This window comes from Tetrao urogallus (genome assembly GCF_951394365.1).
Source record: "Tetrao urogallus genome assembly, chromosome: 6".
NCBI classification, from domain to species: domain Eukaryota; kingdom Metazoa; phylum Chordata; class Aves; order Galliformes; family Phasianidae; genus Tetrao; species Tetrao urogallus.
The window spans coordinates 54,325,629-54,350,449 of NC_136819.1; the positions used below are offsets into that span (position 1 = coordinate 54,325,629).

The 24,821-nt window shown below is 45.1% G+C and overlaps 1 protein-coding gene across 1 annotated transcript in view; it reads right to left on the reverse strand.

The window, feature by feature from the left end:
• The window catches only part of PRKCH (protein kinase C eta), a gene marked incomplete at both ends in the record, with an annotated part of 114,151 nt that overhangs the window by 45,209 nt on the left and 44,121 nt on the right, over nucleotides 1-24,821 (reverse strand). Inside the window, 5 exons of the mRNA XM_079536653.1 lie at nucleotides 12,080-12,253; nucleotides 12,955-13,098; nucleotides 15,270-15,397; nucleotides 16,244-16,373; nucleotides 18,365-18,453. Coding sequence (XP_079392779.1) covers nucleotides 12,080-12,253; nucleotides 12,955-13,098; nucleotides 15,270-15,397; nucleotides 16,244-16,373; nucleotides 18,365-18,453 — 665 coding nt within the window. The remainder of the gene's footprint in view (nucleotides 1-12,079; nucleotides 12,254-12,954; nucleotides 13,099-15,269; nucleotides 15,398-16,243; nucleotides 16,374-18,364; nucleotides 18,454-24,821) is intronic.

Genomic DNA, 24,821 nt, shown 5'->3' on the forward strand with positions numbered 1-24,821 from the left:
GGAAGCTCCTCCTTTCTTCTTAGACATTCCAGTACGCACTGAAACATTCTATCACAACATTTACATTATTATTTACATGGGAACATACAGCAGACATGAGTATCACTGCACAAGTTGCATGGTGCTCACAAGTGTGCTAACTAAGGCTAGTGATAGGACAAGGGGAAATGGCTTGAAACTAAAGAGGAGATTTAGGTTAGATGTTAGAAGCAAATTCTTTACTCAGAGGATGGCGAGGCACTGGCACTGCTTCCCAGAGCTGTGGGTGCCCCATCCCCAGAGATGCCCAAGGCCATGGATGAGCCCCAGGCAGCCCGAGCTGGAGGGTGGGGACAACAAGCCCATGATCTTTAAGGTCCCTTCCAACCTAAGCCATTCTATGATTCTCCTCTAGCCGTGGTCTCGTTTCATAGGCCAAGCATAAATAATCCACTATTTAATTAATGAAGTTCTCCTGTTTAGGCCTAACACAAATTTTGACTACCCAAATTTTTATTTACTTATTTTTGTAACGTACAGCTAAAGTCTAGTTTTCTAACACAGAAATCCTACACAGCTGCTGAAGAGCTGGATGAGTATTACAGCTTCTTTGTAACACAGCACGTGTGCACTGGCCTCCTGCATACCTGGCAACAAATGCCAGCACTTGTGGGGATCATGGATCTAAGGACCAAGCAAGGGCTGCCATTTTCACTCCTATATGAAGATCAGCTTGCCAAGCTACAAAGACCAACTCCTCTTCCAGGAATTGTTGAGAAGTAAAAGAAACAGTGATATTTTATGGAAAAAATAAAGACAATTTGCAGCATGCAAAGTAAGAGTATACAAATAGCTTAAAAAGGAGGGCGAAGGGAGGTCAGGAAAGGGAAACCCTAAAATAGCAGGCAATTCAGATGCTTGCAAATCTGAGCCGGCTCTCCCTGTATTTCCTGAGCACAGGTGCTGCTCTGCACACAGGTGAGAGAAGGCTCAGGTGAGCTCTGCTTCACAGCAGGAGGCTGCAGCTCCTCTCTCAGGTCCAACCCCAAACTGCCAGTTCGAGCTGCGAGCTCCTCCCTTGGGGGTCTTCTCAGTGCAAATCAGGGGTAAAAGAAAGCTGGAGTGTTTTTGCCAGGGCTCAGCACTGAAATCCTCATGACTGTTTTCTGTTTTGCATTGCTCACAAGTTTTCCCTGATTTGCTATCTCTTCTTGATATTGGCAAAGGAAGAACGAGCATTTGAGTCAACAGGAAACGGTGACGCTAACGCTTTCGCAGGAGCGGCAGCCGCATGAGGAAATCACACTGCAGCCTTTCTGCACTGGGACAGAGGTTGAATAAAACCACAGAGCATTGTTACAGTAAACAAAATACACACTTGGAGGGAGCATTAATACAGTCCATGGAATCAGGTAAGTTCATAAAGCTGGCCTACAGCCAGAGATCAGCCCTGCCAACTTCACTGAGAGACAGCCAGTTGGGTTTCTAGAGTTATTTGTTTAAATTTGAGTTTGCCATGCTGGGGCCATCTAAAGAACAGAGTGAGGAGTGAGCGCCTTAAGACCAAGCCAGCTTTCAGGTGCCCTCAAACAAACTCCAACCCAAACACTGGTTTAGCCATTTGTCCCCCCTACATCTACTAGGAAGCTGTTTTGAACCCTCATAACTTTCCTCTTATTTCAGATTGCTATCACCATAGGAATTTTAATACAATCCAGACTGTATTAAGATTTTATTGTAACTTTCTTAAAATCTTTTCTCTGACCCAAAAAGGGCCAGTGCAATGGCTGATTTCTACCCACTTCCAGTTAAGAGCCATTCAAGGCCAGGCTGGTCTGGTGGTTGGCAAACCCTGCACACAACAGGGGGGTTGAAACCAGACAATCACTGTGGTCCTTTTCAACCCAGGCCATTCTATGACTCTATGATAAGCACACAAGATCAGTGTCATGCCAAAGACCTCTGAATTCAGCTAGGTGAGAGCATTATCTCCTTCCACGTTAAATAAATGCAAGAGGGCAGCACCACTGCCCCAATTTAAAGGGTGTGGAGGGAAGAGAAGGGGAAGAGATGCATTCCTCTGTGCAGACATCAAAGAAGACTGTGCCAGAGCCAGCAAAGTGGTTCTGGAGCAGTTCTGTTCATCCCTCAGCAGCACAAATCCCCCAGCGCTGCTCCTGCCCACGCTGCTTCCCTGCAGGACAAGGACACAACCCAAGAGGAATTTCACGCAAGCCTGCTCTTTTGCTGACAGCTGTCATCCAGAGCAGCGTCTAGAGGAGATGGAGTGCTGGTCCAATGTGGTTTAGAGTAATGGTGCAGTCCTCCAAAAAAAAAAAAAACGAAACAAAAAACAAACCCCCCAAAAAAACCCAACTACGTCTGGCAGTGGAATTCTGCTAAGCTTGCATTTCATCCTTTTCAAAGTAACTCACGCACACAACTCCTTAGAAAATCAGCTTTGGACTTGATCTGAGTTCACTGAAGCCAAAGGGTTTCCCCAAGAAAGCAGCCGTTTTTCACTGTTTTGGCAGTATAAGCTCTGCAGAGCGGAAAGCAGGCTTTCAAAATTATCTTCATACAGAGACAGCTGTGTCACCGCTCCACAGCAGAAGTTTACTGCTTCCAAAAACGAGCAGAAGGGCTCAGAGAGCTTGTAAGCAAATTATTACATGATAATTACAAGAGCTGGCAGGCTCCCTCAGTGTTCCCAATGTTCCCTTTCTCCCTTTGTGGCCAACAACCCCCACACAAAGCAATCTGCCCCAGGTCTTGCCAGGAACAAGCAGGACACTCTCAGGACTGGCCTTTGGGAGGCCACACGTCCAGCCCTGCCAGCAGGGCGAGTGACCATTATCTGGGTCAGTGCACTCCACAGCATGGGACCTGGAGGAGGAATAATAAGCAGGTCTGTTTCCCAGTATTTATTTCTGTAGGTGTAACACAACCAATAACACTGGATCGCAGGTGTCATCAGAATGTGAATAGCATGAGGGATGCGCAGAAGAGCTGAATCATAGAATCATGAAGGTTGGAAAAGGCCTCTAACATCATCTGGTCCAACTGTTGACCTACCACCAATACTGCCCGCTAAGCCACGTCCCTCAGTGCCACATCTCCTCAGTTCCTGAACACCTCCACGGATGATGACTTCACCACTCCCGGGGCAGCTGAGCCAATGCATCACTGCTCTTTTGGAGAAGGTTTTCCTAATATCCAACTTCCAGCTGAAGCAGCTGAGCTCAGCCCCAAATTTCCAGGCGGCATCCAAGCAGCACACAGCTGCAAAGGAGCAAGGATGCTGATTTATGCCTGGCAAAGCTTTGGTCTTTTGATTTCATATCAGAGTGACTACATTAAGCAGAAGAAAAGCAATAGCTCCACGTCATGTCTGCTCAGCTGGAATTATCTGGATGCATCACTTACGCTTCCTAAACACAGTCGCAGTGATGACTGCCACCAGCATCCACCACCACAGCCCAAGACCCCATACAGACACAGTGGTGGAGGCAGCGGGCTCTGCAGCATGGCTCCATCAGCCATTTTCTCTCTGTGCTTCAGCAGCTCCCCATGTACATACCAGCCTCAGCAACTGCTTACACCAAGGAGAAATCAGACCATAGCAAGGAACAGTAAGTAAAATGAGTTCTCACTATGAAAGACATGCTTTGCTTGCATCAAAAACAGTGTTGCAAGCAGGAGCAGAGAGGTGATTGTTCCCCTATATTCAGCACTCGTCAGGCCGCACCTCGAGTACTGTGTCCAGTTTTGGGCCCCTCACTGCAAGAAAGATATTGAGGCCCTGGAACGTGTTCAAAGGAGGGCAACAAAGCTGGTGAGGGGTCTGGAACACAGGCCATATGAGGAGAGGCTGAAGGAGCTGGGAATGTTCAGCCTGGAGAAGAGGAGGCTCAGGGGAGACCTCATTGCTCTCTATAACTTCCTGAAGGGAGGTTGTAGTGAGCTGGGGGTCGGCCTCTTCTCTCGTGTCATTAGTGATAGGACCAGAGGGAATGGTTTCAAGCTACGGCAGGGGAGATTCAGGCTGGACATGAGGAAGTATTACTTTTCAGAAAGGGTGGTCAGGCACTGGAATGGACTGCCCAGGGAGGTGGTGGAGTCACCGAGCCTGGGGGTGTTCAAGGAAAGACTGGATGTTGTGTTGAGGGACACGGTTTAGTGGGAGCTATTGGGAATAGGTGAATGGTTGGACTGGATGATCTCTTAGGTCTTTTCCAACCTTGGTGATTCTATGATTCTATGATTCTATGATTCTAAGGAGGCACGCAGCAGGCAGCACCATACAGCCCAGGGCCACTGGGATCAGGGTATGCCCACCACATCCGAAGGGCAGAGAAAAGGAAGGTCTCTTTCTCTCATTAGGTTTTGTTTTCTTTTTTTAGCCAGGAAGGTGTGCAGTGACAATTCAGACTGTGAAGCTGGGGAAGCTGCATTTCCTCTCAGTTTGATGAGCTGGTGAATGCACTTCTGAGAAGAACAGGTCACTTCCCTCATTTTTGGCTCTTGCGTCACTATCACAGCTGGGGAATGGGGCAGTTACTGCTCATGACCACACTGCTATTTTGTGCTGGTGGTAATAGGCACAATGCTGGCTTCCCTCATGCAGTGGCAGACAGGCACAGAAACATCACCTAGAGAATAGCAAAATGGCTCTTGCATTAGCATAAATAAACTCTCTGGAGTCCCTGGGGGTAAAGGCTGCCTTGTGCACACATGTGCATGCAGCACAGAATTAACGCTGAGCTCATTCCAGAAGAGCTGTGTGACTGTCACAACCCAGGGCAAGCAGATGGCAGCCATGGGTTCCCACATGCTCCCAAATAATCTCACCTCATCCTCCACTTTTTGCCTGTCTTTTCTTACTGTTGGGCTGAAATCTCAAGCTCGCAGGCTGAGAGGTTTTGTAACATGCAGTCAAAAACAATTGTTTCTTCAGGACAATGCAGCTTTGGGAAATGCAGGTGAGCCAAATGCACAGATTTCCTCCCCACCTCCTCACTTCAAGATGGTCCAATTCACACTAAGATTAGCTCATTTTAAGACCAAAAACTTTTACTCAATACATATGCAAGAGGATAATATTAAATCACTTCATTTGTATCTGTTTCATTAGCAACAAAAAGTCCAAAATCACAGACGAACCAGCTCATACCAAAAATCCTTACGGAATCCCAATTCAGAAGGGGGAAAAAAAAAAGAAGAAAGCCATTTTGGGCATTACAATAAAACATCCTAGAAGTAGAATATAATGCAAGAAGAATTAAAAAAGAAATCAAATCTTACCCTCCAGAATCTTATTAAGCAGCACAGAAAAGTACACAAATAACTGCTTCCCTCCTGAAGGACCAAAAACCAAAGGGCTGGCTGAACTTGAGGAATAAATTCAGGAATAAGGAGTGAGAATATATCAATCTACAGACATCACTTATTAGACAGAAATTTATAGGACATCTGCACCCCCCAGCTAGCTGCTAATATTGTGGTGTCTCAGAAGAGAGCAGCTTTACAAAGATTACCACTTCTAAAGTTCAGAACAAGCTGCTGGAATTGCTGCTTCCAATTTGGATTGATCAGCTTGAGACAGCTCTGGCCTGTTCTCCAGAAATACTATTTGCAACATCTGCTGGCTTCAGACTGCACTTGGGGAAAGCCAGAGACCTCTGAAAGTTCACCTAAAGGTCTGCAGGAAAATCAGAGTGGCAAAGCAAGGGCTTTATGAATTCACCCAACACTGCCTGGAAAGCAATACAGGTTCAAAGAGAGTTAAAACTGAAAGCACTGCTGGGTTCAGCCTCAGCTAGTTAGCTCTCCTTTGAGTGCTGATAGCTTCTTTTTTTCCTTCTTTTTTTTTTCTTAATCCTTTCTCAGCACTAACCATCACTTGGTCATTCAGGCTATTTGTGAGTTGGTTTCATTTCAACTCTTTCTGTTCTGCAACTTTTTAGATTTTAAAGCCAAAGAAGAATATTACTTACCGTTTGCCACAGTAAATACATGCAACACAACATCCCCTGGCTACCCTTGTTCTGAACTTGACTGTTTTGCCTAACAGGTGCAGTCTCTCTCATAAGACACTGCAGATGGAGAGTTTTTTCTCAGGCTCATGGAAATGCAGGTAGCCAAAGTCCCTCCAGCGCCCAGGGCAGGAAAGTGACTGCAGCAGTGCTAAGATGATGGGAGCTAACACTTCAGGTCATATTTTCACTTCAGCTCATATCACCTCAGTGTGCAGCGCAAGCGTGGACACCCAGCAAAGTTCACAGATAAAGTCAGAAATGTCAGTCTGATCTTGTTTCACCTTCTGAAGCCAAAACTGCTCTGCCTACAAATAAAAACCATCCAACTTCCTGCAACGAGGAGACCACCAGAGGTGCGATAGTGCACACGAGAGATACAGCTGAGCCTCTCTAACTTTAATAGTCTGACACATCTGTTTTACCAACAAGTCAGACTGTTGTGCTACTAAAGACATCACGGGTTTTTGGTGGACACCCACAAAACCACAGATCTGGCTTTATTCCATGTTACATCAGACGTAAGTCAGACAGAGACAGAAGTGGACTGTCCAGGTGGTGGTCATGAAACAGTGGTCGAGGTGACCCTGCACCCAGGCAGTACAGTAGGAGCACAAGGAAGGAAAGAGGAAATTTCTCCACAAGAGGACAAGACATAATGGCCTTAAGTTGCACCAGAGGAAGTTCGGGCTAGATAACAGGAAAAAATTCTTGTCTGAAAGAATGGCAGTGCAGTGGCACAGCTGCCCAGGCAGTGGTGGGGTCACCGTCCCTGCAGGTGTCCAAGAACTGTGGAGATGTGGCACAGAGGGATGTGAGAATGGTGGGAGTGGGCTGAGGTTGGACGTGGGATTTTAGTGGTCTTTTCCAACCTTAATGATACTGTGATTCCCACCATGTTAGAGAGGCCACTCCTCAAAAACCATGGCTTGTCTCCCCAAAGCCCCAGGTAGAGCACAAGCAACCCCAAGCTTGACTTCACAAAGGCTCTGCAGCCAGCCCCCAGCAGTATGCCTCCCTTTCTTGCCAATGTTTATGACCAAAAAGTGTGCTAGGCCATACAAAGGCTTTTGCAGAACACTAAGCCTAGAAACAGGACGTTCTCATCACCTTCTTCATTTGATTTAGGCTGGCAGCAATGAAACAGAAACACACATTGGCCTCTCAGCACAGTAGCCTGGGACTAGCACCAGTCTGGATGCTTAAGAAAAGGGGAAAAAGGACCAACAAGTCTACAGAAATACATCCAAGCAGCATGCCTGGCTGTTGCGTATGTGCACGCAGCAAGCTGTATCTTCCTGATAAGCCAGGGGGAAGGCTGGGGGTTTGGAGCCTGGGAGATGATCAAAGCTCTCCTCTCTGCTCCCAAGGGGCTCCCTCTCAGCACCCTTCAAACATCAAAGTGCTCTCTCCATTTCCCTGTCTCCCATCGGCACGCTCAAAGGACTGTGTCAGGGCACTTGAGCATCCCACCAGGCACTTCTGCCAGTCCTTGACAAGCTCCCTCTTGAAATTACACCCTGTCTAAGGCTCCAGGTTAGCCTGAACATCAACAGGAGCTGATCACAGCCTCATCTCCCCAAACACCTGTGACACAATGCCTACACTGACCCTGGGAGCACTGTTTCAGTGCTCCAGAAACCAGCAGAAAAGAACCCTTTCCCTTCTGTGCTGAGCATTATATCAGCACACAGCTTGAAAAGGGGACAGAATGCTGAACGCCGGTCAGCAGGCTGCCCTCTGAGAAAGGTACCACCACTTCCATTAGCTGCCCTGGAATCCCTGCTGACCTCACCAGCACCCTGCTAACTATTACTTCTGAAGGACGCTTGTTACAGAAAGGCATGCTCTGGAGTCTCACTATTTTTGGAACAGCACAGGCAGGCTCTGTGCCTCAGCAACTGCCAGCAGAGCCACACGGAGAGCAAATCCATATAATGATCAGAGTAACAGGGACAGTGCTGGAAACAGCATCGCCTGAGGGATGGTCCCCTGAAAGCACCCTGTGGTCATGAGAAAAGAGATAAGGGCAATAAACATAAAAGGCAGCAACCTCTAACCAGTGCTTCTGACACTATTTGCATGGGAAGCTGATCTCCCCCAGTCCTCCTCATTCTCATGCAGAAGAGCTGCGACAAAAGGAATAAAAGCAAACCACCTGTGCAGGAAGAATTGTTCCTAAACCCCAAAGATGACAGGATCTACTTATTGCAAACTCATTTTAATTAAAACATTCCAGGATCTACATTCCTCAGTGTTAAATTACTGACTTCATTATTTAAACAGATAGCTTCCTTCACCCTTTCTAGGCCGGTATTGTTAAGGTGTTGGATGACACCAATGCCAGGTAAACGAAAACAAGCAATTTCGGGTGCTTGTGACCCCTAACACAGAATCCAAGATTACCCGCAGGTCAGCCCCAGCACCTGTCAGCAACTCACAGATTACTGCAGCAGGAGCATAATCCTCTCTGACACTAAAGGGCGGTTTGTAAGGCCCTGGAAAAAGCAGAGGTAAACGGCTTATGCAAGGCTGAAAGTACTCAAACCAAAGCATTCAATATAAAAGAATTAAAATAACACAGATGTGTCTCTGTGGTGAGCAGGGAGATCTCACGCAGGTGCAGCTGGAGCAGGACCAGCACAGCTCCATCCCTTCAGAGGAAAGGAATCTGGAGGTACAAGTCCCCAGCCGCTGCCTGCCCGGTGCCCAGCACGCCCAGGGCCGAGCCCAGCCCCTGCCGCCCCGTGTCTCCCCTTCAGTCTCTGGAAGCTGCGAGGCACCCGGCAGAGACAACGCTTGCAACTCCTACCACCTAGCGGCTGCAATATCCCGTAAGAGAGCAAGGAGGCTGTCAGGAGGTCAGGCAGCCTCAGCTCACCGTGGGATATCAAAGCAGACCTTACGCTGCCGCTGAGATCACACTAAATAGAGATACTGCACAGAGGCAGCATCATAGAACAGAAAACCTTTCTGAAAACGATCGGCAACCGGTGGAAGTGCAGAAAAAACTCAGTTAACTCAAAACAGGCAAGCAAAAGTAGCAGCAGCACAGATTAACTCAGACAATGCACTGCTGTTTCTGGTACTTGTGCCAGCTCAGCTAATGCTAGATTACTAGCACCACACAATATCACGCCGTGCAGCACAGACATGCCCTAGGCTGTTTAAGTCAGCCCTAGGCTCTGCATCAGAACAGCTTGCTGGTGTAGGTAGAATATTATACAAGAGTGTGAATTCCAATGGCTCTAGCTCCATTCAAACGTTCAAAACTCCTTCTCAAAGTGCTGCAGCGCTTCAGATGCCTTTGAGGTCCTTCTCCTCAACTCTAATAGCTTCCTCTGGTACTGGGGATGTGTCCTCATCAGTGCCACGCAGAAGGGATAACAACTTCCCAGACCTCCTAAAGCAGCCCAGGAGATCATTTCACTTATTTGCAATGAGTCTGCACTGCTGGTTCATACTGAATCAGCACTTAACCATGAGCCCCAAGCATCTTGCAGAAGGGATGCCACCTGGTCCTAGCATGTCCCAATACATCTCATGGCATCAAGTTGCTATTTCCTTCTGAAAAAACAATAAGCCTCAAAATGGCTATTTCTCTAAAAAAAAAAAAAAATAATAATAATAATGCTAAAAGCAGGCCAAGCCAGTCATTATTTATCCAGAATCTCCACCCACTGCAGACTAGAGTCATGCTTGTTTTTCTTATGACGCGAACTGTTAATGCCACATTTTCAGAATTTGGACTGTAATTGTGATCCATGTGATGTGGCTTCCACGTAACTGCGAGTGAAAATAAGAACTGTTTTGTGCAAGCCTCCCCCCAACTCCAAACACAAGAAATTAGCTTGGCTATTTTTAAACACAGCTTCAGGCCAACATTCTGTCTTAGTGATTACTCTCTGTCTTTCTCTCTCTCTGTCTTTCTCTCTCTCTGTATCTTTTCTAACAAATAAGTGTTAACAGAGGGGATAACCCAATGCCACGTAAAGTACGACCGTAAAGAACGACCATAAACCTTTCGTATTGTATCAGCCCCATTTAAGCCCTCCTGGGAGCACTTTGCCACAAATTTGCAACTCGGCTGTTGCAATCATTTCTTCATTATAGCAAAGGGATTTAATTACATCTTTATAAGCAATTTAAATCTGGTTGTTCTGGATTGAGGTGGGTGCCACTGTATGAAGAACATGGACAAAAGACACAATGAAGCACATGAGTCTAAAATAAACTTTCCTTTGTTTCTGTTTTTGTTTGTTACTGGAGGGAAATTATCAGTCCGGAGAGTGAAACAATACAGGACTCAAGTAAAAGAGTTACCTAGGAAAACTGGAAATAGCAGGGCCCTGCTATGACAAGCACCACTCCTTTGGGATCCTTTCAGAGACTGACCAGGCTGAGCGCAATGAGGACTGAGGGATTCTTCCCTTCCCTCCTCTGACGAGAAGCTGGTCCAGAAATTCCTGTTTGAGGCACTTCTACCGTTTAGCAACCTCCTTTTCATTTCCAGTCTAACTGTATCCATGGCCAGTCTAGATTCATTCAATCTCAGCCAGCATCTTGATAGTTTTGTTTCCCTCCTCTGTGGCATCTGCAGGCATCAATCAGATCCTCTTTTTGCTTTCAATCTGCTAGCCTAAACAAGCCAAGCTCTCCCCTTTCTTCCGTTTGCAAAAGACTCTTCAGTTACCTCAACAGCCCAGCAGACCTTCTCTGCACCCAAAGCAGATTGCATCCCTTCTCTGAACATGACAGGTAGTACCAGTAGTGACCTTAAATCTTCTCCAAGTTCACTGAAAATACACAGCCCAGGACCATAGCAACAGGTTGCAGAAATGCTGCTGTCCTGGCTCTGACCGCAAACTGCTCACATCAATATGTGACACTGTTGATATTTTACAGGAGAAGTTCAGTAAGGCCATTAAAATTTGGGCCCTGCTTCTTCATGTTATTAAACAGTTTCCTTGGCTACAAGAGAGCACAGTGAGCTTTATGCATTGCTTGTTATACAATACAACTGATCTGTGAAACTACACAAGCTGTATATACAAAATCCACAACACTTCATTTCTAGTACATGAGTGTCCATCAAGGGCTCCACCCTAAATGAGGACAATTCTTGAACTCAATAACTGGCTGTTGCATCATCCCAATGAGAAGAGAAACAGGTGGGTGGCAGAACACATCTGAATATCTTCTTCTTTTCCTTTTTCCTTTTTTTTTTTTCTTTGAGCACATTGGGTTTACAAAGGAGTGAAGCTGCAATTGAAAGGGCAAGTTCATCCCTCCTCTTCTAAGGAGAAAACAAACCCTATAAGCATTTACCAAAAGACAAAAAGCAACTGGAAGTCAGCCCCGGAAATCTATAAGAGCCACACTGTGAAAACGCTTTGGTCCTACATAAAAGCTTAGCTCAGGGTCTCTCATATTTACTTGACTGTGATAACGCTGTGGCCACTGCCACTTTCACAGCAAGTCCTACTTCCACCACCTACATCAACAACCAACTCCCACCCACATGCACACATGCAGAAGGAGGCTCCCAGCCGGACAGGCAGCACGTAGTCTTCCACTGAAGTATACATATCACAAGTGACAGCAGTGCTGTCTTTTGTCTTACATGCATGCAAATAAATACTGACTGTATAAGGATTTGACTCAGTGTCTACGCGTATCAGTAAGATCCCCACCACTAATCCGAGAAGGATCTTTCATTCAATTCAGAGCAGGCAAGGCAAAAGCAGTGCTATTAACTTTCAGGGAGGAGGTCAGCAGGGCCTGAGATCCAACAACAGGTCTGCAGGCATTTGCATTATGCACTCCATGCATAAACACGTTTCTATGAAATATATAAACACAGGCCTCCCTGTTACTACCAGTTTGTTAGAGAGCTTACAGAACACCAGGATTTTGTTTGACAAATGTTAGAGGTCCACAGCTCACCCCTGAGCAGAGAGTTTTCTCCTTTTTTCCAGGTGGGAAAAACACAGGAGAGTGCCCCTACTTTGAACATGCCAGGCAGTATCAGGAAGGCGGCTTTCCACTGCCTGAGTTACACTTACAGGAGTCTGGAAGCAGCAGTAGAGCTTGGTGAGGAATGGATGATTCCTTGCTAAGGAGAGGATGCGTTTCTCAGTCATGGTGCACTCAACATCGTCATCTTGGAGAATGACGTCCTTCTTCAGCACCTTCACTGCATAGAGCTGCCCACTCTCTTTCATCTTGGCAAGCATCACCTAAACCAAAAGAAGGGGTGAGTCACAAGGGCTGAACCTTTGGTCTCTTTGAGCAATACAGAGGCTGTCGTACCTTCTCACACTAGAAAGATCAGTTATCTTGTGAGCAGGCTTGTGGGTGCAAATGAATCAGACAGTTAGCATGGGCATCAGTGCACAAGCAATGACACATACACTTCTGCCTGCAACAGAGTTCTTCCCATAGACTCCAATGCCTGCTTTGGGGCCAGATGCTCAAAATCATCCATGGTCAGTCAAACACCTGTGCCAATGCAGACCATCCATCCCAGTTGTCATTCCCATGTGCAATATTTTACACTGGCTTTGTGGCATAGCAGAGAAACAAAACCCCAGTCTTGCTGTGTTTGAAACTACTGCCTTGGCTCTATTAAGGGAAAAGTTTTCATATGCTCCAAGAAATGCTGCTAAAACTAGTGTCAATGCACACACTCATAGCGCTTGGTATGGGACATGGCATCTTTGGTTGTTGTATTAGTTTTATTTTGTGATAACCCATTCTTTATGCTGCTATCAGATTTTCTTTCTCCATACATTCTCTAAGCAGCCTTGTCACACAGGGCTTACAAAGCACAACCCACTGGGCAACCTGCGTGTCCCATAATTAAGTAATTTCACATACCTCAGAGCTTCTTAAACAAGAAAGAGAGTATTTCCCCCAAAGAGCCACAAACAACGCTCACCTTTCCAAAACTGCCCTTTCCCAATACACGAAGGAAGGTCAAGTCTTTGATCCCAAGTTTGCTCGCTGAACTTTCACTAACCCCGTTGTTATCTTTCAAGCTGCCTTTTCCCTGATGTCTCAAAGAAGATCTTGAAGCCAGTTTCTGTGGAAAAAAGTAAGTAAATATCAATCAGCATAGAAATTTTACTTTGCCTGAGGTGATCACAGGTCAGCAACGTAGGCATGCAGGACTTGTTCAAATGCACTGCCAGGCCACTACAGAATGGAAAGTGTATGAGTACTGACACCCCACACAGCTGCTACGTGTGACCAGCCATCCTCATCACTGCGCAGAGATGTGCTGAGACATCAGAACTGGTTCCTGACCCAGGCATTTTAAGCCGTAATCTACCCCACAGCAGACCCAAGAGACAAGTCTGCCTCTCTCCAGCCTCACTCCCCATAAAAATAGGACTAGTGTGGAAAATGAAGTCTCATCAAACATTAGAGGCCTACACCATTTCTGCAATACGAAAAGCGATGGTGAAATCTGGAATCCAAAAAGATTTCATCTGACTCTCTCAGGTTTCCACCCGATGTGAAACCTCTCACTAAAAGCCCACGGAGTTCAGTGGGATCCAAACCTCAAAGTATTTTTCTTTCCCATAGCTGTCTTCTTCCACTGCTGCACATTTAAATGAGTACCGTTCACATCCATGCTAGCAATGTTCATCTGCACTTTCAGTTCTGGCGTGCCTTTCTACAGCTCACGTTCCTGCCCTAAATGAAGACCAAATCAGCCTTCACTGTCCTCAGTTCTCAGCTTTCCATACTCAGTATGAGAATACACAGAAATGGAAAGCACTTTTGTTCAGTTTGTTAGTGCGAACAAAGTCACAGGGACTTCTTGAGCTCCACCTTGCGATTACTCCGGTGTAATGCAGTGTTCTTCCACGCAAACAAGACCACCTGCCTTGCTGCTACAGGAATGGTAGCCCCAGCCACACAGACAGCAGCAAAAGCACTCAGGACAACAGCCAACAAAACTCTCCAATTTAACCTCCTGAACACTAAACAAAACCTTAAGCTTACATGTAATAAGAGGAGATTGTTTCCTGTTCTCCTTTTGCTGTACAGATTACATAAGCAATTAATGTGAACAAGTGCTAATTTTCACAAAACCAAGGTGTGGGGATTGTACTTCCTCACAACTCCAAGAATATAGGAACCCTGAAATGCGACAGCGTGAAGAAGGAAAATAAGAAAGTCTGATTTTGTATGAACCAACTGAAGCCAAAAGGGGCAGCACAGCTTAATGAGCGCACTATGTTGAGATAGAGTGATGTAGCCCATCAGTGGAGCTGACTCACATGATCAACCATGTCTGGCAAATGCCTTTTCATTTTGAATTTACTTTCTTAGGTCAAATAAAAATGTCTAACTTTTTATTAAGAGCTATTGGTGTCTCAAACTCAAAACCAGCAAAGAAAGCTTCATGGAAAGTGACTTGTTATTTAATAACAGCCTTAGCTTCTAATACTGCATATAAACATTTTCTCTCAAGCTCCTATAGCGTGTTTTAAATTCTCCAAATACATTCATATATACAACAGCTGGATTTTTAGGATGCCTTAAATACTGACAGCCAGAAATCATACATCTAGGTCCCAACTCCAGCAGCAATCTCACTAAGACTCTAACTTGCACAGCAGAGATCAGAGAAAATGATGTGTTGACAGTGATTCAGGTTTTAGCTGGGGAAACTGTGGTGAACAATGAAACAGTCTTGCCCCAAATTACTCAAAAACAGCAACAAAGCTGTGAAGAGAATGCAGGCCTCTTGCTGAGCTCTTCTTTTGCTCTATCACAAGTAAAACATTCAGACAGTGCATCTGTGTTTGTGGAAAGGTTGAAGACAGGCATAGCGTGAATTACACTGACCAGTGGAAATCATCATCAGTGGAAACACACCGACCATGGAAGAGTCAGTGGAGCCACACTGCTGTGAAACGTAAACAAAGTGACATTTAGAGAGTGATATCGAATCACAGAATCATCAAGGTTGCAAAAGACCTTGAAAATCATCTAGTCCAACCATCTGCCTACCACCAGTATTTTCCCACTAAACCACGAAACACACCATGCCCCCACCAGGGTAGAACACATTCCTTTTCCAGGGGAAATTTTTGCCACAAGAGCCAGCAAACAACAGTCTATTCATGCAGCCCACTGCCACTTGCTGTAATTGAAGTCTCCAATTTCTCCTACACTCACACAAACTGGATTCCTTTGTAAAGGTTTAAAAACAGAGGAGGAAAAAAGAAAAAGACTCACCGAATTTGGGGAAATGCTTCCTGGTTGCAGGCCCATGCACGCCAAGGTTTTAGCAAGCTCTGCTGAGTTCACCCCACAGTTTGGTGCAACATTTGCTTGACATCGGATGTGGACATTCATTTTACAGACTGACAGAGGTGATGGTAGATGTGGAAAATAAAAGCAAAGGAACACTTAGATTAACTTAGGAGGCTCTAAAGTTAAAAAAAAAAAAAAACTTAGCAATGGACTGTTCTGCTTCAGGAAATATACTGACCTCATTCTACACTGGGCCTGAAAAAAGAGCGTATTTTTGCTCCTGATGTAAGACTCCACAGAATAACTTCCCAAAAAGCAGATATGCATACCCAAATTCTCCAAGTAGGGTGCTACACTACCTGAAGCTATTCATAAGCTCAAACATGTTTGAGGTATATAAACGCCATTGAACCTATGCCTGCCTATAAATTAGGATTTATAATGCTACAGAATTAGCATTAAACTTCCTTTCCATTTGCAGATATCTAATCTTAAAGTTACACTGTTCACTGGGAAACCAAAAACCTTCTTGCTCTCACTCAGAGACACACGTACACCCTCTTGTGGAAGATGAAGGCAAACAGAAATCGTTAGTTACCCATTCTATTTTACAGTTCAGAACACCAAAACAAAAACATGGATATGTTTTGTCATCAATTAACAGTGTGACAGAGTTAATCAACTCCCAAGTAAAGAGAAAAATTAACACAGGGAGAAGTAATACTCATGAAAAAACAATTCAACAATACAAATTGACCAAAGCTGTGCTGAGAGTAAAAAAATCAATGTCCTGCAAATCTGAGATTAAAAAGTAGAGCAGAACGTCTGTAATTCTGGCAAAGATGCATATCTACTGCTTGGATTCCTCTAGAAGGTTGCACAAATCAAGGCTACATCAAGCGTCTATTTAAAGTACACACATTCTGGTGAAAAGACCACAGTAAGAAGCTGCTCACTTTTACACTGTAGGCCTTGTCGCATAATTCCCCAGAGCAAGGAACCGCAGTGGTCACAGAACGTTGGGACTTTGTAGTTGTGGACGCTGAACTTATGAGGAATGTTGATGCCAAACCTCTGTTCAGTCACCTGAGGCACCAGAAGAAAAGCACAGATTTAAATATTCAAGTACACACATATACTGATGTTTGTTTACGTATCAACATTTAACTGCAGAATTATGAAAATGAATGCAAACCACAAAACATCCCAATCCACCACTTCACTGCCCTGGTTTACTTGCCTGGCAGCCCAGAATATCTGACAAAGCAGATTTTAAAAAGGGCAATTTTACATTCTTACAACAAACTGAGAATTAGGAAGTGAAGATTACTTCATCACAAACCTATCATACTCAAGTGCCAAATATAAATTGCAGCTACAGCGTTTTGTAACCAATCAGTTTCCAAATAATGAACTTACATACTGTGTGCAAACATTTAACTTTATGTCCAACCACTGACTTTATAAGAGCCAAGGAATCATAGAATGGTTTGGGTTGGAAGTGACCCTAAGGATCTTTGAGTTCCAACCCTCTGCCACAGGCAAGGCCACCAATCTCCAGATCTGACAACCAGGCTGCCCAGGGCCCCATCCAACCTGGTCTTGAACACCTCCAAGGACACAGCATGCACAGCCTCTCTGGCAGCCTGTTCCAGCACCTCACCACTCTCTCTGTGAAGAACTTCCCTGACATCTTATCTTGACCTTTCCTCCTTGAGTTTAAAACCATTCCCTCTTGTCCTATCACTATCTACTATCTATCTATTAGATTTAGCATGGAATAATTTTCTCACTTTGTCCTAAAATTCTTATTTCTTTTCTCTTCTTCCTCATTCACTTCAGACCCACATTTAGCTTTACTGCTTGCTCTCCTTTATAACCTTATATTTTTTCAACTGGGGATCGTTCTGATCTCAAAGACACCTTAGAAAATGTTACATCATCTTAAAGAACCCATTCCCATTTAACTTCTTCATTACTTCCTAATTTGTGCTTCAACAAGCAAATGTTGGAAGAGTGACAAGGGGAACCCATGGCCTAACAATGCTTGAAGGGGCCACTGAAACAGTAAGTTTAAAGCGTTTCCTCCTCATCTCTGTCATCTTTTCAAGTAGCTTAGAATCACAGAATCATTAAGGATGGAAAAGGCCCCTGTGATCACCAAGTTCAATCGCCAACCCACCCCCACCATGCCCAATAACCACAACACTCAGATATGTTATAAACCACTCACAATCCTACAAGATGGGTGACAAAACTGACCACTGAACTTGCACTTTAGCCTCAAGCATTTTAACTTACTTCCATCTGGTTTGTCAAGGGGTCATCTTAAGAAGCCTAGCTCAGCAGTTCCAAGTTAAGAAACAATGAGGAAAGGCAATTGCACGGATGTGCCACAAAGAAGGTTTCCACATGGGATATAATAGAACTACCTCCCAATTACAAACATTTCAATTGAATTTTCCTCAAAGAGTTATTAAACAATTTCCAATTATAGAAATGAGACACGCAATACACAGTGCAGTTCTAGGTAGGGACATTACTCCTGTTAAATACAGCCAGAACTAGCACACAAAAAAAACAACCTTTGGAAACGCAAGTCATGCAAGGGTTTCTTTATTACAACATAAATAGTTTTGTAGAGTAAATGTATGATGCAATGACTAAATGGGCACTTTAAATTACAAGGAGAAAAAAAAAAAGGCAAAATAAAGAGCAGGGGTTGGATTTTCAAGCCAGAGAAATCCACATTGAGAACTGGGTCCTAAATTTTGATGATGACAATCGTGAAAATAAATTATCAAGGAAAATGGTTGCTTTGCTATATCTTGATGTCTTTGCATGAAGAATCTTCCTAAATTATATACTAGTCCAACTACTTAGTGGAATTAACATAAGAACAACCAGATGATACTAACCTGCCCATCATAATGGTAGCGATGCGTACCCCTACCATTCTTCATCAGCTTTAAATCCATGAACGAAGGGACACGGAGTAAGTTTCATTATGGGAAAATGCCCAGCCACCCAGACAATCCTGAGTTATGATGTCTCAAAGTAACAAACATCATTTTTACCTTGAGATCGTTCTTGTTGGTATTGTTCTGGCACGTGCAAGCTGTAACAATTAGATGATGGCAGCGCTTGTGTACAACACAGGTGCACACTAGGAAATAAAAGAGGCATGCTGAAAAGAGCTGTCGAAAGACTTGGGACACATCACCTCAGAAACTGGTTTCTTTAAGGATCAGTTATATCATCAGGACACAATAAAAACATGACAAACAATCAGGGCGGCTCAGAATTTCCAAAATCTCCTAACAGACATGGAGATTTATCTTCAACCCATTTCAACAGAGATTCTGCACCAGATCATTCGCAGCTGCCATAAAATATGGGTGATGCTCACAGAAACAACACTGTAAAATGAACGCAAAAAACTGCCGATGCACATTATCACATGGTATTTCATACAACACACAACTACAAACACAGGTCTGAGATACCAAAAGCCATCCCTACATCTCAGTAACACGGTGCCTCTCCCACTGGATGAGCGCTGTCAATTAGTTTGTTAGTAAGGCTCAGTGCAGTGCTGGATCTGGGATAACTGCAGCAGAATAGTGCTGTGTCTGGCTAATCAGCTAGCCCTCATCAAGAGGGCTAATTAGCCCTAAAGCACAGCAGGGTTCTCTGCAGCTCTGAAGCTGGCTCAGCTGGAATGAACTTGGGTTCCTCCGCTCCATAACCCAACATGCACTGCAGTCACCAGTAAGAGCCATAGCTACTGACTATGCAAGGAGGTTTTTCCAATGGGAACTATAAGTTGCAGATACATTTCAGAGCTCCACACTATTTTATTTTATTTTATTTTATTTATTTATTTATTTTATTTTAGTTTGTTGTTGATTCAAGCTTGCACTCACAAGGGTCTGAAAAATAACATTCATTTTCACCCAGAGATTTTACGCAGGATACCTATTGCACAAGAAAGAGACTGTGTTAAAAGGCCTGAGTGACCACGCACCTGTGAAGCGAGTAGCTCTTCTTTCTTACCACAGAAAAATGGGAAGGAAGAACAATAATTAGGTGCAAATGAGGACCACAAACATCTATACAGCTACTTCGCCAAAACATGCATTCAGGATGAAGTGTTGCACTAGGCCATGAAACTATCCTTTGAAGTCACATCCCTACTTTCACTTTTGTCATGGTTTTATGATTTTTGGTCATCAGTATTCCACACCATAACATCATGTAATGCACTGGGGGTGGGGTTTGATATCTGCCGAATGTTCGTCCGACGGAGAAGAACTGCATTTCCCCAGGAGGCTTTGCGGTCAGCAAGGGGATATAACTCCATGCAAGGTCACCTGATCCTTCTTCTTCGCCTGCGCTTCGCTGTCTGCGCTTCGCTATCTGCGCTTCGCTGCCTGCGCTTCGCCATCTGCACTTTGCCGTCTGTACTTCAGTCACTCAACTGGACTGCACTTCTCACCCCAGCATTGTGGTGAGGTCTATACAATTCAAACAGATTCTCTCTCTCTCTCTCATTGTATTTTACTAATACTATATTTAGTAAAATCATTTGTTCCACCTCAGATTAGTGCTGTTGTTTTCAAGTATTTTGGGGTCCCCTGCTTCCCCTTTCCCAGAGGCGCGGATCCGCAGATCCCTCCGCCCTGCTGGTCACGGAACTGGGCCGGACCAGCCCATAAACCGTTGACATTTTTGGTGGAGAATGCGGGCAACAGTTGCTTTCTAGCTGTTTAGACTCTCTGCTCTCGGAGAGTTCCGTTGGGAAAGCTTATCTGTTTTACCACTACTCACTGAAAACGTGACCTTGAGAACTCCAGGCGGACTGCCAGTATCGTAGGATATTTGTAAACTCTGAGCTTTACTATCTTGCCTCTGTAAAAAAAAAGAAAAAAAAAAAAAAAAAAAAAAAAAAAAAAAAAAAATGCTTTCTGTAGTGAAACTGACTCTTAAAGGGCTGCACGCTGCTGCCTCTTCTTTCCTAATGCTCAAAACATACTGGGCATTAATTAAGCTGGCCACCTTGCTCTATGGAGCAATCGGCATATACAATCAATTGAAAACATGGGTGGAAATATGGACCTGGCACGTTAGTACAATGTGGCTTACAATTCCGGAGACAGCTGTCAATTTTACAGGACTGGGATTTTTTAAGGTTTCCAGTCTCACCTTTCAGCCTGTAATGCAGTTTTTGAATGAACACCTAGTCGCATTACTAATCTCCCTGAATGTATTGCTCATCATTTCGCTCAGTATTAGTATTTATTATATTTTGAGCATGTCCTCCCCAAAACCAGAGAATACTGAGTGGCAGGGAGTGTGGAGAGGTCTGGGAAAGACTTTAGACAGATGGAAATCTTCAGTCTCATGGAACTTTACTCCAGAACACCTGAAAGACCCCGAGAGTCTAAACAGCTATTTAAGGCAGGAATGTTGCGGCTTGGGCAGTTCTGAGGAGGCACATATGATTTGGGGCCTGGCTAATGCTTATCGGGCCTTATTCAATACTATCCTGGAGAGAGAGAGAGCTTCTGAAATTGAAAGGGAGAGTCTCAGGGAAAAAGTTCAAAATGAGCGAGAGAGTCTCCTGCTCCAGAGGAAAAACCTCCGATCTGAGAGAGATGCCCTCCGAATTGAGAGAGACTCCCTGCAATCCAAGCTCGACAATCTTCAATCTCAACAACACACCCTCCAATCTGAGCTAGATACTGTCATAATCGAACGAAACAAGCTCCAAGCTGAACTGGAGGATGAGAGCATTGGAACTGACCAACCTGATCAACCACAGGAGGCACCACAATCGATGTCAGTTGCCCCTGTAAGAGGACGGAAAACAAAGCGAATCTCGACTCAGTTAGAAGAGAAAAAAGAGGAGGAAAGAGGTCCAGAGGAGTGGCTCCGAGGGCCAAGAGAAGCACCTCTGAGTCCAGGGGAGGGGCCCTCAGTAAGACCACGGTCACCAACACCTACAAGGGCAAGAAGTCTTGGAAGAGCAAGAGGTGAGCAAGATATTGTTACCTTTGTTGATCGATCTCTGAAAATGAATGAAATTCGAAGTCTGAGAAAAGACTTCTCACGCCACCCAAATGAGCCTATTGCTACTTGGTTACTTCGATGCTGGGACAATGGGGCCAACAGTGTGTGGCTAGATAGTAGAGAAGCTCGCCAACTGGGTGGCATTGCTAGGGACTCAGCCATTGACAGAGGTATTAGTACATGCCAGAACCAGGCCTTCACCCTCTGGAAGCGGATGTTGTTAGCTGTAAAAGAAAGATACCCCTTCAAAGACGATCTGATGCCTGAGAAGAAGAAATGGGCTGATATGGAAGAAGGCATCCGTTATTTGAGAGAATGTGCTGTGGTGGAAACACTACATAGCCCCGATTTCATTCCTGATGAGCCAGACCAAGAGCATGATCCCGAGAGAGCCAGGTGTACACCAAACATGTGGCGTACATTCACAAAGACTGCACCAGAAAGGTACGCCAGTACATTTGCAGCTATGTATGGCAGAGGGGAAAGAAGACCCCTTATAAATGAGTTGCTTAATAAACTTCAAGACTTTGAGTTACATTTAAGCCCTCTACGAGCTTGTGTTTCAGCCATTGAAAAAGTAGCTGAAAAGCTGGACAGAATGGAGAACAAACAAGAAGATATAATAGGTAAACTATCAATCGTGCCTGATGCTGATGAATACATGGTGGTAACAGATACATCCAATGAGGAACAGAATTCCCAAAACAGCCTACTTGAGGGGCTAATCAACTTGATTTCCTCCCAGTCAGTGTCATCCAACGTCTCAGCTATCAAAAGAAGACGTCCTCCTGCTCGAACAAGTGACAACAGTAAGACCACGTCACGTTTTGCCTTGTGGCATTACCTACGCAACCATGGAGAAGATATGAAGAAGTGGCATAAGCAACCTACTCCAGCACTTCAAGCACGGGTAAAAGAATTACAAGACAAATCAACCACCAAGGTGAACTTCTCCAGAAAGGTGATTGCTCCAGTTGCTGCAGACAACGGAGGTAACAAATAGAGGGGCCCTGCCCCCAGCCAGGGGGGGGAAAGGGATAATAGAGTTTATTGGACTGTGTGGATTAGATGGCCTGGCACATCAGAATCACTAAAATATAGGGCCCTGGTGGATACTGGTGCACAGTGCACTCTAATGCCCTCGAGTCACCAAGGGACAGAATCAATTTATATTCATGGGGTGACAGGAGGTTCCCAAGAACTGACTATGTTGGAGGCCGAAATCAGCCTCACTGGTAGAGACTGGCAAAAGCACCCTATTGTGACTGGCCCAGAGGCTCCATGTATACTTGGTATTGATTACCTCAGAAGGGGATATTTTAAGGATCCCAAAGGGTATCAATGGGCCTTTGGAATAGCTGCTGTAGACACAGGTGTTAAGCAGTTATCTGTTTTGCCTGGCCTATCAGAAGATCCATCTGTTGTGGGGTTGCTACAAGTGGAAGAGCAACAGGTACCGATAGCTACAAAAACGGTGCACAGACGGCAGTATCGCACCAACAGGGATTCCTTGCTCCCCATTCAGAAGTTAATTCATCAATTAGAGAATCAGGGAGTGATCAGCAAAACTCACTCGCCTTTTAACAGCCCCATATGGCCAGTGCGTAAAGCCAGTGGAGAATGGAGGCTGACGGTGGACTACCGTGGCCTGAATGAAGTTACACCCTCATTGAGTGCTGCTGTGCCAGATATGTTAGAACTCCAATACGAACTGGAGTCAAAAGCAGCTAAGTGGTATGCCACCATTGACATTGCTAACGCCTTTTTCTCCATTCCTTTGGCCAAAGAATGTAGGCCACAGTTTGCTTTCACATGGAGGGGCATTCAGTATACCTGGAACCGTTTGCCCCAGGGGTGGAAACATAGTCCAACCATTTGCCATGGGTTGATCCAAGCTGCACTGGAACAGGGAGGTGCTCCTGAGCACTTACAGTACATTGATGACATCATTGTGTGGGGCAACACAGCAAAGGAAGTTTTTGAGAAAGGAGAGCAAATAATCCAGATCCTTCTCCGTGCTGGTTTTGCTATTAAGCGAAGCAAAGTGAAAGGACCTGCCCAGGAGATTCAGTTCCTAGGCATAAAGTGGCAAGATGGCCGTCGTCACATCCCGACAGATGTGATCAACAAAATCACTGCCATGTCTCCCCCCACTAATAAGAAAGAGACACAATCGTTTCTGGGTGTAGTGGGTTTTTGGAGAATGCATGTTCCAAACTACAGCCTCATTGTAAGCCCACTTTATCAGGTGACACGGAAGAAGAATGATTTTGTGTGGGGTCCTGAGCAGCAGCAGGCTTTTGAGCAGATTAAACAAGAGATAGCCCGTGCTGTGGCCCTGGGGCCAGTACGGATGGAACAGGATGTGAAGAACATCCTCTACACTGCTGCTGGAGAGAAAGGCCCCACTTGGAGTTTGTGGCAAAGAGCCTTAGGAGAGACCCGAGGCCGACCCTTGGGATTCTGGAGTCGAGCCTACAGGGGGTCGGAGGAGGGCTACACTCCAACTGAAAAGGAGATCTTAGCTGCGTATGAAGGGGTTCGGGCTGCTTCCGAAGTAGTCGGTACTGAAACACAGCTCCTTCTGGCACCTCGACTGCCAGTGCTGAACTGGATGTTCAAGGGAAAGGTTCCTTCCACCCATCATGCTACTGATGCCACTTGGAGTAAGTGGGTTGCACTGATTACACAACGAGCACGGATGGGGAACCTCAGCCGTCCAGGAATCCTAGAAGTCATCATGGACTGGCCTGAAGGTAAAAAGTTTGGAACACCACCAGCAGAAGATGTATCTCGTGCTAAAGAAGCCCCACCATACAATGAATTACCAGAGAATGAAAAGAAATATGCCCTGTTCACAGATGGATCGTGTCGTATTGTGGGAAAGCATCGCAGATGGAAATCTGCTGTGTGGAGCCCCACACGACAAGTTGCAGAGGCCACCGAAGGGAAAGGAGAATCAAGCCAATTTGCAGAGGTAAAGGCTGTCCAACTGGCCTTAGATGTCGCTGAACGGGAGAGGTGGCCAATGCTCTATCTCTACACTGATTCATGGATGGTAGCAAATGCCTTATGGGGGTGGTTACAGCAGTGGGAGCAAAATAATTGGCAAAGAAAGGGCAAGCCTATTTGGGCTGCTGACCTATGGAAAGATATTGCTACCCGAACAAAAAATATGGTTATAAAGGTGCGTCATGTAGATGCTCATGTGCCCAAGAGTAGAGCTACAGAAGATCAGCGAAATAACCATCAGGTAGACCAAGCTGCCAGAATTGAGGTGGCTCAAATAGACCTGGACTGGCAGAACAAGGGTGAGTTATTTTTAGCTCGGTGGGCCCATGAGACCTCAGGTCATCAAGGGAGAGACGCAACATACAAATGGGCCAGAGACCGAGGGGTGGACTTAACTATGGATGCCATTGTACAAATCATTCATGACTGTGATACATGCGCCACAATTAA